Raw genomic sequence first — 12,904 nt, forward strand, 5'->3', positions numbered from 1 at the left:
CTTTCATTACTATCAAAAAGTTCATTACTGTTGTTTCTACAGAGCAATGCCAACTTTAAGGGTCCTTGACCCAAAACACCTCAATCATTGCGAAAAATACAATTATATTCCAAAGGCTACAGAGATTATAAAATTATGTTTAATAGAATTTTTGTTATTGGAATACATGAATATGATCACCCTCTGTGCAGAGTTATTCAAAAGTTATATTTTGTGGGGTTAAATCTGCGTAATTCAAGGCTTTGTTTAACTTACCATGAGGTTATTAGGGGCAGGTCTCTCTTTGGGTTGCCGTCTCATACTGAAAGAAAGAGATACAAGCAGTCTATATCCAGGCACTATTCAAGCTGTTTGTAAGATGTTTTTGTTTCATTTCTATGGCATAATTTTCATTCATAAATGAACATTACTTTTTAATATTACTTTATAAATGCATGAGATTTTACTACATGTACTGCGTTGTCCTTATGTGTACTGTGTTGTCCTTTTATGTGCACTTGATGTTCTGCATGCACCAGCGAAAGACAAATTTCCGTTATTGTCTGCATTAACGGACAATAAAGTTTTCTTGAATCTTGTATTCAAGATGATGCTTGAAACAAAACCTTTCATATCACAGAAACTGAAAGAGAAGGGTTGATACACAGTAAACACTATAGTTTAACAACACAGTGCATTAATTTAAAACAGAATAATTTGATCAATATTTCTAATATTTCTTAATTATAAGACCACTGAACTGCAGCACTTACCACATCAGTGTGTGTATTTCTGTGAGTGTCCTTCATTTTATGTATACGTACACTATCTGACAAAACGACCTACATAGTGGACTTTGAGGGATGAGTGCAGCAACTGGTTTATGTATCACAATGAATGGGCCATAACCCTCTAAGAATAGCCAGGGAGAGGCCAGTGCCAGCTCTGCACCAAGGCAGGGCTCAGCACCCGTAAATCAGTGTGTCCTGAGACAGGTGCCCTGCTTGAGTAAATAAGGAAGGCATGGGGGGTAAACAACAGCTGGCATAGCCTGCTAGTGAGTACACACACACACACACACACACTTTTGCATGTGGTTTGGGTGTGTATATGTACATGTTTGTGCAACTGTAAAGGTTACAGTGGGCTAATGAATCAGGGGCAAACACAGGGTAAACATTGTCTTTGTCCTGTTGCATTAGATAAATAAGTGATTGACATTTTATTCAATATCAGCAGCACTGAACCTCATAGCTAAAACCATTACAACCACAAAGCATTAACTCAAAAGTAAATGCACTTAAATGTAATTGTATACTATAATACCTTTTATTCATCTACAATAATTTGGTTCATCTACGTCAAATGCAGCTTGTGTGGGTTTTTTTTTCAGTCTTGTTCTGTGGGGCTCAGATGGTTCACTGTGCCAACATAATAAACTAGTACAAAGTAGAATCACAAACAAATGCACTACACAGTTGACATAATTGAAGACAGACAAAATTCCATTTAAAATATGAGGGATAAATCCAAAGTGCATTAACATTGACAGCAACTGCCTTACCACTGAGTGATGAAGTGAACAAACTTCTCACTGAACTGGCTGACAGGAAGAACTGGAGGATCCTGAGAAAAGGAAACAAAATCATTAAGACAAAAAGAAACATTTTATTCTTGGGTGATGATAACTTGGTGCAGGAACTTAGCAATCTTGAAACTTAACTGTACATGCTTCAAATGTCAAAATTTTAAGTCTTTTTCTTATTTTTCTCTTGGAAACCTACCAAGAGGACAGGTCAAATCTAGGTATTGAGAGGACTACAAACAGATGAAGGAAGGGTTATAATGAAACTAGTTAAGCTTAAAACTAGGTTTAGAGTTTTGGTGCAACAGAATTGTCAAATAAAACATGATGTAATATAGGTTTAGAGTTTAATCAAGGCTAATTGATTATTTTTTATCCACAAGGGGCGGAATAACATAAAACAAGTTGACCAATACAAAGCCACCACCAAGTCGTTATGGTAAATGTGTTAGCCACCGACTGCCAGCAGAAAACAGAGCAACAGCAACGTGATAATAAGATGTATAAATAATATAGAAATAAGAGTGGCAAAGTGGGAGAAGTTGCTGGTTCTGACAAAAGGTTAATGCAAAATGCTTCTACAAGGTTTAGTGCTTTAGAAAAGACAAGGTCACAAAGATGTAGTGGTTGAAGAAGACCACTACAAGTGCACAAGTGCAACATATATTTATATCTCATGGAATAATTACTCAACATTCAACAATATGTTCAAAGAGTAAATTACGATGAAGAGTCTGGATTCAGTGAGGTTCAGAGTTAAGTACCTGTCCTGTATGAACACTTTAGTTTCTGACCTCAAGGATACATGCTGCACTCTTCATCCTTTGTATTGACAAGTTAATGTACAAAATCTGCTGGGTGACACAACATTTGTCTCCTTGGGTCAACAAATTCAGCGACTTAAAAGATGAAAGTGCAAATATAAGAGAAACTGTAGTATATTAGAGCTGTCATTGTTTAGATTTTCTATCATCACGTTGGTACCCTGCCTGATGCTGAACATGACAAACATGAAAACAGCAATTTGTAACCACCATAAATGTCACAAATATTCTGTAATTGTTATTATTGTAGGTACCAACTTTTGGACATTAAAAATAACTGTCAAAAAAGTTGTTCATGGAAAGGATCCTCTATATGACTGAGCCAAGTTACAAGTCTCACTGAAAAGAGCAAATGAAGGTCTTCTGGCCAAGGTGAAAAACTCTTCAAGCTAAAACTAGACTAAAATGTCGTCTTTGGCTAACAAAAGACTAAAATTGACTTAAAAAGTAAACGGAGGATGAAGTGGACAAAAACTCATATGGACATTTGATTTTAGGGCTAAGACTGCATTTGAAAATAGCTGCCGAAGTTAATCAAGAAGTAAACAATACTACAGTATATGTGTGTGTCAGAGTTGCTACATCTTGTCAATGCAGGTTCTATGACCTGTGTCATGTAGAGCGACTGTGCAACACTGACCCTCCATCACGGCCCCTCACCTCATTACTCCATCCATTTCCTTACTCTTGCTCCTACTCTGGAGCAAGAGTAACCCAGACTACTCTGGGTTCTTTACCTACCTTTGACTGCCGGTATGAAAAGCTCTTAACATTCAAACTGAGATTCAACAACGGCGAGCACTAAATAACAATAACTCACTAAATAATTCTGTATTAAACCAACATTTGTGTTTCTCTCGTGTTTTCTTTGTCCCAGTAAGCTATAGCAGAGAACAAAATGCAAATGTGTACAAAAAGCAAAAGTCAAAAGAAATTTCCTCTTTTTAGTTTTGAAAAAATCTTTCCAGTTTTTAAATCAGTAAAAAAAAAAAAGACATGCTTTGATGACAGGGAATAAAGTATATATTACAAATTTTAAAAAGAATAACTGTACTTAAAATGAATGATATAATTATTAGTGAATGAGTAGTAAAAAGTATTATGTTATAAAGTAGTACATACTTATAAAAGCTTTTTGTTTATAATATACAGTGTTCAAATATCTTCTTATATATCTCTGTTAAAATACGCAACCTAATGAAATGAGACAACTGCCATTAAGACATCATCATCAACATCTCCAGATTACTAAAGTATACAGTATATCTCCTCAAATTTGACATTGATTGCTGCATTTTAATGTACTACATGCCAACAAACTAGCATGTGCATAATATGATACAGGATTTGTTTTTAGTACTGGTAGTACTATCCGAAAACATCAAAAGTAAATCGACCAATAGGTAAAAAGTAGGTGTAAATGCTAAGTTTATATACACTGTAGTGATGTCCAGAGATATGGAAGAAGATCTGAAAAAAAAAAATTCACAAACTACTCAGATATGCAAAAAAATGACGAAACCTGGGTCCAGAACCAGGGGTTTATTCAAATGCAGGGGAATTAAACCTCTTTATATTTGAAACCCTGCTGTGCCATTAAAAACACCTCTGGGCAGTGTTCGCCATTCCTTAATGCTCTGATCGGCAGGCTCCCGCAAAGCATGATGCATGAACCCATTTAAATTAACAAAGAAATAGGTTCCTTCTAATCTCGCTGCACTTCAGAGTGCTGCCGCTGCTTGGATGAGCAATATATCATAGTGCATGCGTGTGCACACACACACACACACACACACACACACACACACACGCACAAACAAATGCCCTTGAGCACTGCACACCACAAGCCTGAGTGTACACTCTGTTTAGAGTGAGAGTACCAAATAATTTTCAACCACTGTACTATAGGATACACATACACACACACACACACACACTCTCACTCACACACACACACACACACATACACACACACACACAGAAAAACAGGATCAATTGGACCCCCAGTTTGTGCAAAGTGTTGACTACACAACTAATTTAAGTGTTGTGTAGGCTAAATCTGATAGAAAATCTCTCTCTGCACTTTCCCCACATATTTGCATGCACATGCACCTTTTGCAGACACAAACAGAAATACACACATTTATGCATGTATTCATGTCTCCAGCTGAGAGGAACACCGCTGCAGCTTTGATGTGGCAGCAGGCAATGGCACAAAAGACAAGCAGGCTGATGAAAGTGGCTAGTCTGTGTGAATTATTCCTCCAGTTGTCAATGTGCTGCACTATGAGACAGAACACACACTACAAGGGTACAAGGGTACGAGTAAATATACATGTCATTGCAATGAAGCAATTATTAGGCAAAATTAGATCAGTAATTACAGGCTTGAAAATAAAGTGGGAGTTCTTTATTAGTGGAGCCACTTGCTATTCAACAAACAGAGGAGAGAGGCACATTAATGAGGGTGGACAGCGGTCAGATGGAGAACAACTACAGAGAACTTCTCATTCAAGAATTAGACTGAAAAAGGTGCACGTTTCTCTTCATTACACTAATACAAACTAACATTTAAAAAGATGCGCAGGATAATTCCTTATACAGTAGTGTAGTTGGACCTAAATGCAATTAAATGGATGATAGTCAAAATAACTGAAATTAAACGTACATCAATGAACATAAGGTACCTAATTTGGCCTCAATATACAGTACCAGTCAAAAGTGTGTGTCCAAACATACTGTACATAGAAGTCCTGAACACTGGATCATTCTTTAAAAAGTAAAGAGTGAAAATGGAGCAATGCAGAGTGTATCAGGTCTTGTAATATGGCCTAATATTTCATGGCCATAATACATCTATGGGGATATTTTAATAGGCATCCAGTAAATATAGTGTTTGTTAGGTCCGCAATGTAGCTTTTCTTAATTTTTAGAGGTATTTATTCAATTGTTTTAAATAATTTTACCAATGAAAGGATCTCTATGTAAACTGCTCTGTGTTTTTCTGGGTTGATGATGTTGCTGTTGAATTTTGCTGGAAGAAATCTTATTTGTGAATCTTTGTCAGACTCCTGTTTCCCTTTGTAGCCACTTCTGTATTTGAGATTTACTCAGGGCAAATTATAATTATTTGTGTATCTGTTTATTTGTCCACCCCCTTATGTTCATCTCTGTCATATATTTAGTCTTTACTATTTGCCTTCCATGGTAATGCCTTTCTGTTTGTTTGTGTGGGACAGAAAAAATAAAAATGAGAGGAGATGGCACGTGAGCGAGAGGCGGACTGCCACACTCCACCCCCTAACACACACATACCTCTAGCTACAATAATATTAATGATCCACTCACAGGAGCACATTTCTCATTCAGCCGTTGAAGCAACTTTCAAATCCCCAGTGAATAAGTCATACACAATATCAATGCATCACAACCAAAGGAAATAAAATGTATTTGGATCACTTCTACAGTGTTTACTAATGGGCAATATCTAAAAATGTCAGTGAGTAAGTTATAATTTATCACACCTGCCATGATGTTGAAGTCAGCTGTGTCGAGCCCAATTAAAAATACCTAAGCATTAAATTAACTACTCTATGGAATTGATGTTAGCACACTCAAATCTTGCAATCGGGTATTCTTAAAGGACCAGTGTGTAGGATTTAGTGGCATCTAGTGGTGAGGTTGCATACTGCAACCAACTAAATACCCTTCCCCTCCACTCACCCTCCCCCTTCAAGTCCCTTACTTTTCTTTTCCCACCTGCATTCCTCCAAGACCCGCCCTACTCTGCCTCTGATTGGCTAGTACTCGTTGCCTTCGTGGGTTAGTTTGGTTAAGTTTAGTGATGAGGAGTTGAGATGGTTAGGGTAAAAATATCAGGGTCAGAGCCAGTCAGAGGCAGAGCAGGGGCAGGTCTTCACAGAAAACTGGTGGGAAAAAAATAAACGCTTTCCAAGCATGTAGGAGAACCTATGGTGGCTGCGAAACTCGCGAAAAAGGCGAAAAGCCCTCTCTAGAGCCAGTGATTGGTTTGTCAGTTCTGGGCTACTGTAGAAACATGGCAGTGCAACATGGTGGACTCCATGGAAGGGGATCCACTCCCTCTGTAGATATAAAGGGCTCATTCTAAGGTAACGAAAACACAGCGATTCTTATTTTCATGGGATTATACATTAATTAAAACACACTTATGAATATCATATTCCATTTCTGCCAAGTCTGTTCAACCAGATGCCACTAAATTCTGCACACTGCACCTTTAAAAAGGAAAAATAAAAAGGCAGCTGCTGGGGGGATATCACATGTAAATGGTGGCGGAGGTAGTGAATGAACCACAATCTTTGTTTCACTTCAGTACCAAAAATAAAATAAAATTCCGGGCTCTATGGTGTCTTTAAATCCTACAAGTTGTTGTAAGTTCTCAACCAGAAACAAACTGGAAACACTTTAAGATACAGCACTTCTCTGGGTATTCTACTGCTCATTGACGTATACACTCTCCCTCACTGTAGTGCAGTCCTCAGCCTTTACACTCTATCAGAGCAACTTCATCTTTCCAAAGACTGCTTATCCTCTTGCCTCTTCCTCTGAAGCACCGCATAAGCTGGGACAGTAAGGCGGCGCTGGCTCGCCATGGATAACAGAGTGTTCTCTCGCCTCAAGGGGAGACGGCAAAGGGCACAGGAAAAATAGTTTGAGTGATGCCTCCGTCTAGCTGACTAATGAACAGTTCAGCTGGGGTCAATCCATTACAACCAAAAGCATTTAATTATTAATTACGGCCAATCTATAGGCAGTTAAGGACAAGTGACACTGTATGTTTAATGTGCGATATGGCTTGTGAGGGTTTGGGGGGCTGGTTTAGGCTAGAGGGGTGTTGTGACATTTTTACTATTAGTGTACGTCAGCAAAGAACTGAGGCAAAAAAGAAAGGAGGGGAAGGTCTCCAGTTATGATTAGTGCTTCTGATGAAAATACAGGCACACATTCATGCACACAGACATAATAAAACAGTGAGAGCATTAGGAAGCAAAGAGAAACCTCTTCAGATTAGCCTCAGATTGAGCAGCAATGCGTGGTAGCCTGTTTTGAAGTATTTCAACTGATGAACTGTGTTTGTGTTTTAAGAGACGGCTGGCACACAAGAGCAATTCAGAATCAGATGTTACCTATTGTAGGTTATGAATAGTGTGATGAATACACCAGATTTTACTTAACCTATTTCCAACATACACTGCTGTAATGTACCATTGCTCTGAAACAATCCAGTTTTTTTTTAATGAGAAGATTCATCCAAGACTGGGTTGTTTACAGTGTTAAAATCTCAGCCAATTACAAGCGTGGAATTGTGAAATGAAGGAAAGATAGATGAAGGGGCAATAACTAAAAAAAAAGCGTGGTAAGAAGCTTTCAGATGTGTCACGTTTGACGATGGTCAAACATAATCATTTTGTAAACAAAGTTAAAGGGCAGCTGCTTTCACAGAGTGGATAGACATGTTACTTAAAATAAATCTTTGTGTGTGTGTTGCTGTTTTGTCTGTTCATTTTTGTTTATATTCTGTTTTTATGTGCCATTTTTTGTTTTGGTATTGGCTGACTGTTGCTTTTGTACATATGTCGGTTTACATGTGTGTGTATTGTGAGGTAAAAAACAAACAAACAATAAAACAGATGTTACCTATTAGATGGGTAAACGCTTGCTGTGGTCTTCAGTGCTCATGTATCATTATCAGTCTCTTTGGTTTTGTGCTTGTGTGAATATGCATTTTATATCGAAACATGCGGTACAGTCAGTAGTTTTGGTTACACATTTTTGTCTGCTTCCTAGTATACAGAACTGTGGCTGTGCTGTGTGTGTGTGTGTGTAACTCATGACAGGTCCAACCTCTACAGTAATGTGCGTGTGCATATGTGTATTGCCTGAGGCAGTTGCATAGGGTGAAGGGTTGAGTGAGTGGGGAGCAAAGCCGCCTGAGTGGTTTGCTTCATTAGGAAACAAAATATAAGCTTTCCGGGCCATTAGGACTGACTTTAGATGCAAAAGCACATAAGACGACGACTCACCTCATCAACGATGCATTGCAGTAACTGGAGAGGCTGGAAGAAGAGAGACACAGTGCGATGAAAAAAAACATGTTAGTGCACATGGAATTTCTTGGCAATAAGGAAAATCAATAGTGTGATAAAAAAAGTATCTACTTAGATTAATCAAACGCAGCGAGCTCAGACAAAGCCATCCTTCAGCTCCTGAATGTTTTTATTATTCCATAATGGCACCTAATGTAATACCAGCAGTTTAAGCATGATCTAATATTTCATTGCAAAAATGCAATTTGAGTGAATTTTCGAGTGAGAGAGCCAGCCAACAGTAACAGAATATAGTGTGAGGGACCTCTATTTTCTTTTCTCCTATTCTAATGCAATAAAACCTACCATTAGAGATCCTTGGTTTTTCTGAATCTGTAAGGCAAGACATAGAAGAAGAGAAGAGGCAATATGTAATTAGCATGTCATAATCAAGACGATGCACTTGGACACATTATGATCACTAGGAGAAAATTATTGCTTTCCTGGTGGCAATTTGCGTTAACACCATTTACATAATGAAAACACACAAATGTTAATGGCTTCGCTCTCATTTGTGGAGAATGGGGGTAAAAGATCCACTAATGCTCATTTTCAGAGTAGCACTTTATTCCTGCCCTCCAGGTTATCTAGATGTGCTGGGTTACAAACAGTATGAGCGAGCCTTGTAATAAGCATGCTCTATGTCTCTCTTTCAAAGGTGCAACACTGACAATAAACTCTTATTTTTGGGAAATGCAAATTTGTTAATTTGATTAGAGTGAAGAGCAGATTTCCAGAGGCGTGCAAAAAAATAATCCCCAAAAAGTAGTGTTTATCATTTAAATCAAGGGAAACAAAATATAGGAGAAAAAAATATATTTTAATTACTACGTGCACAGTCTACTGCAATCACAATCAGAGGGATTAACGGGGTAAAATGTGTAAGGTAAAGTCCAACAGGAACAATTCACTTAGTAGATTTAGACACTGCCTCTGAGATAATACCTTAAAATTTATGACACTGCAGTGATACTGTGGTAATGAAAGCGTTTAGTTCAATTCAAAACCCTTGTGGTTACCTTCATCAGGACAAACTAGACCACATATATTCAGTTTTAATTTCCATAATCACAAATTGGTAACCTAACATCATACAGACTGACTGATAAAAGGTCCAAGATCTAGGCTTAGCTAAATGTTTAATAGTGTTTGGTAAATAAATTGCTCATTTCTTCAGGTCTTCAGGTTCTTTGGATTGTTTTGACAGTGCATTAGAGCACTTATTGATTCACTCAATTAAATACAGGTTTTCACACTCTGTAAATACCAAGAGACTCCTAAACTGCCTCTATATCCAGTTTTGCCTGATTCAGACACATTAAAGGCAACTATGGAAAAGTAATTTGTTCAGAAATAATTACTTGGACCAAATTGCGTGCTGCTCCAGGGGTTGAAATTGGATAGTGGGAGACTAACTTATTCAAGCATAATTGAGCACTTATTCTTCTTGTACTAGGTGGCTTAACCACATATCAAAAAGTGAGGTTTAGCAATCCTTCACTATCTTTCCCCCTTAACATTGTCTCTAAACTCTGGGCTGATTATCTGATAGGCATATCATTATCTGCATGTTTGTCCTGAGGGTAAACATTGTTTAATAGGATATTTATACTTAAACAAGATTTCCCATAGAGGGATTTCTTCAAAATGATCATCCCATACCTGATCTACGGGTAACAAACAATTGTTTGACAGTAGTGTTGTTTTTTCATTGGTGACAGGAATCAGGAAGGACACCACCTCCTTCACAGACTGTTACGAGCCACTCAAGTGGTTCTGTGATGATTTGTGAATCACATCAAGCTTTTTTGGTCATTTGAAAATATCACAGTGGGTTCAGTCGGAAAAAAAGAAGTCACAAATCAATTTTTAGATGTTAAATTATTTCTGTCCCTATTAAGAGCAACTCAATAAATGCTTCTAAAAGATCAGTTGGCTTTTTTTTTTCCTTCTTAAGGATTTCAAAGATATTTCTTCAAGGGTAAGGAATCAGAAAACTCTCACAAGAGGCTCCCAGTTTGATCAAAACCATCAATTTCAACAAAGGTTGACAAGCATGTTTTGGTTGTGGGAAGGGCAGTCCTTCTCTGTCACCATGGAGATATAATAAAAAAAAAAAAAAAAAGAGGGAAATGGTGAGGAGTCATTTTCTCTGTTTTCTTTATTGTTAGGTCAACAACAAATAAGTCGCTCTATTAGCCTGAGATGAGCTACACTGAAATTATAAACGGTTAAAAATCATCTAACGGCTGCAGCTCTTCTCTGATCTCCTTTCATCCTTACCCAGAAGCTTCAGTACTGCTCCCTGCATGGTAAATTCAGACTTACATCACATGTGCTTTGTGACCGAGAAAGCTCTATCAAGTCAAAATATAATTTATCATTCATCACATGCAGTTACATAAAAGGTTTGTGCAGATGTTGTGCTTTGTTCAAAAAGGCTTGAATGCCAATAATTAGTGTGATAATAAATAGTGTAGATTTACATTCTCAAGATTGAGAAGGGAGGGTCAATATTTTCTTCGCATCATATGTAAAGTCATCTAAAGCTAAAAGGGAAGCCTAATATATTGAAATTTTAACCAGTTTCTAAAAGGAGGACTCATGATGGAGATCAAGTAAAGTGAGAAAACAGACTTTGAGATGACTTTTGTCGTTGAAAAATTACAGCAAACATTGTTTACATCACACATACAGTATGTAAGTACCACGGTACCATTTTCTTTCCATTGCATTTGAGAGGAAAAAACAACGTAACAAAGGGAGGGTGTCTAAACAGTTTGATGGATGCCGTGGTGTGTAATGGAAGCTCCTGAAACATACACACTAAAAAAAACTAACATGATATTTCATCCTGAAATCTATTCAAATTTGAGAAAATATGACAAAATGAAGAGAAACGAAAAACAACCATAGAGCAAACAAAAAGACAACAAATCAATCAGAAGTAATAGTGCTGGCGGCTGTATACACATCAGGTCTGGTGTCTTCAAAGACTTTCAGAGCGAGCCGTGCAAAAACTCCATTAACTCCTGACAAAGAATGCAAATGAATCCCGACATGTGGTGAAGTGGAATTAAAGAGACCATCTCTAATCATGACAAACACGAGGTGATGACTCCACTCCGCGTGCATACATACACACCAAGGAATGAATGCAAGATAATGCATCAACTAAAACAAAATCCACAAATGAAAGCAACTGGCGAGCACCCACACTTTCCCAGAATGTAAAGGGCGTAAATGGTGCTAAAATTGGCTTTTAAATCATGAACGCCTCAAAGCCTAAATCAACTTTAACAACTCATCCTGTGTCTTACACTAGTCTGCAGTGGACACAGATACCACTGATTTTCTTCCGGTCTTTCATCTCCTCCAACTTCAGTCCTCAGTCTGTACTAAAATGTTCTATGTGAAGTGTAGCAGGGGGTTTTGCACAGACAGCTGTGCCAGCGTCTGTAAAAATGACAGCTTAGGCCCGAGGACTTTGGCTGGCTGCGCCTGACGAGCTGGATCTGAGCGCTCTCGCCACACCGCTCTGCTACAGCCTGCAGGTGAACTGTCTGCAGTACCATATGGAGCTAGGGGAAAATTAACACTGAGATGAGGAAAACTGCTAGATAGAGGCCTAAACTATATCTATAAACTGAATAATATTAATAATATTTGGTCCACTTCGTAGACAAGGGTGGACTAAACTACCTCTATCTGCAAAAATACACTAACAATTAACATCATGATGATAGCATTAAATTAAGGAATAAATAGCACTCTAATATCAGGCATGCCCTGGGCTGTAGTTATACACACACCCATACATGTACATGGATAACCACAGTGTGACATTTACATCTCTAATAATTTTAAGACTTTTATAAACACATGCTGGCTCCACTGCACAAAGATTTGCATTTGCTTTTCATCAGGGGTTAAGAATCAAGAATCAATGATCCACATCAGGAAATACCAAAGAGCTACATCAGTTTCTCTCAGCACACATTAACAGGATACCATCTTCAAAAAGGTGGTTTTGCACGACTGACAGGTAAATGCAATACCTATAAGACCAAAGATTTTAAATTCTCATAAGACCCACAACTTGCAGCCCCAGCTTTGACTAGCAGTTAGTAAATTGGCTCTCACTTCCTCAGAAAGAACAATTGACATACTAGAAGAAAGCAGTCACTTAAACAATCCCTGGGCAGATAGTGCGGCAGTTACATCACACTTGGCTTCTTTAATCAACCATAATTATCTTTCATCTGACTTTCCTGACGCAGGACACTGTCAGGACATCAATAAGTTTCTTTGTTAGTAAAAAAAAAAAGTGAGAAGTTGCATCTAGGAGTCGACATGAGGAAATGGTACTTAAAACAACAAAGTTTCTG

At 37.9% G+C, this 12,904-nt stretch overlaps 1 protein-coding gene across 3 annotated transcripts in view; it reads right to left on the reverse strand.

Annotated features, from left to right (window-relative positions):
- map2k5 (mitogen-activated protein kinase kinase 5) overlaps positions 1-12,904 on the reverse strand; it is a 65,621-nt gene that overhangs the window by 17,842 nt on the left and 34,875 nt on the right. For 2 of the 3 annotated variants that reach the window (XM_067584333.1, XM_067584351.1), the window contains 4 exons: positions 8,823-8,849; positions 8,454-8,486; positions 1,544-1,605; positions 256-301 (listed from right to left, as the gene is read on the reverse strand). In XM_067584333.1, the coding sequence (XP_067440434.1) occupies positions 256-301; positions 1,544-1,605; positions 8,454-8,486; positions 8,823-8,849 (168 nt within the window). Of the gene's footprint in view, positions 1-255; positions 302-1,543; positions 1,606-8,453; positions 8,487-8,822; positions 8,850-10,647; positions 12,098-12,904 lie in introns of those variants that run through there. The other variant, XM_067584343.1, reaches the window with a different exon arrangement.

Source organism: Thunnus thynnus, chromosome 1, assembly GCF_963924715.1.
Source record: "Thunnus thynnus chromosome 1, fThuThy2.1, whole genome shotgun sequence".
Taxonomy (NCBI): Eukaryota; Metazoa; Chordata; class Actinopteri; order Scombriformes; family Scombridae; genus Thunnus; species Thunnus thynnus.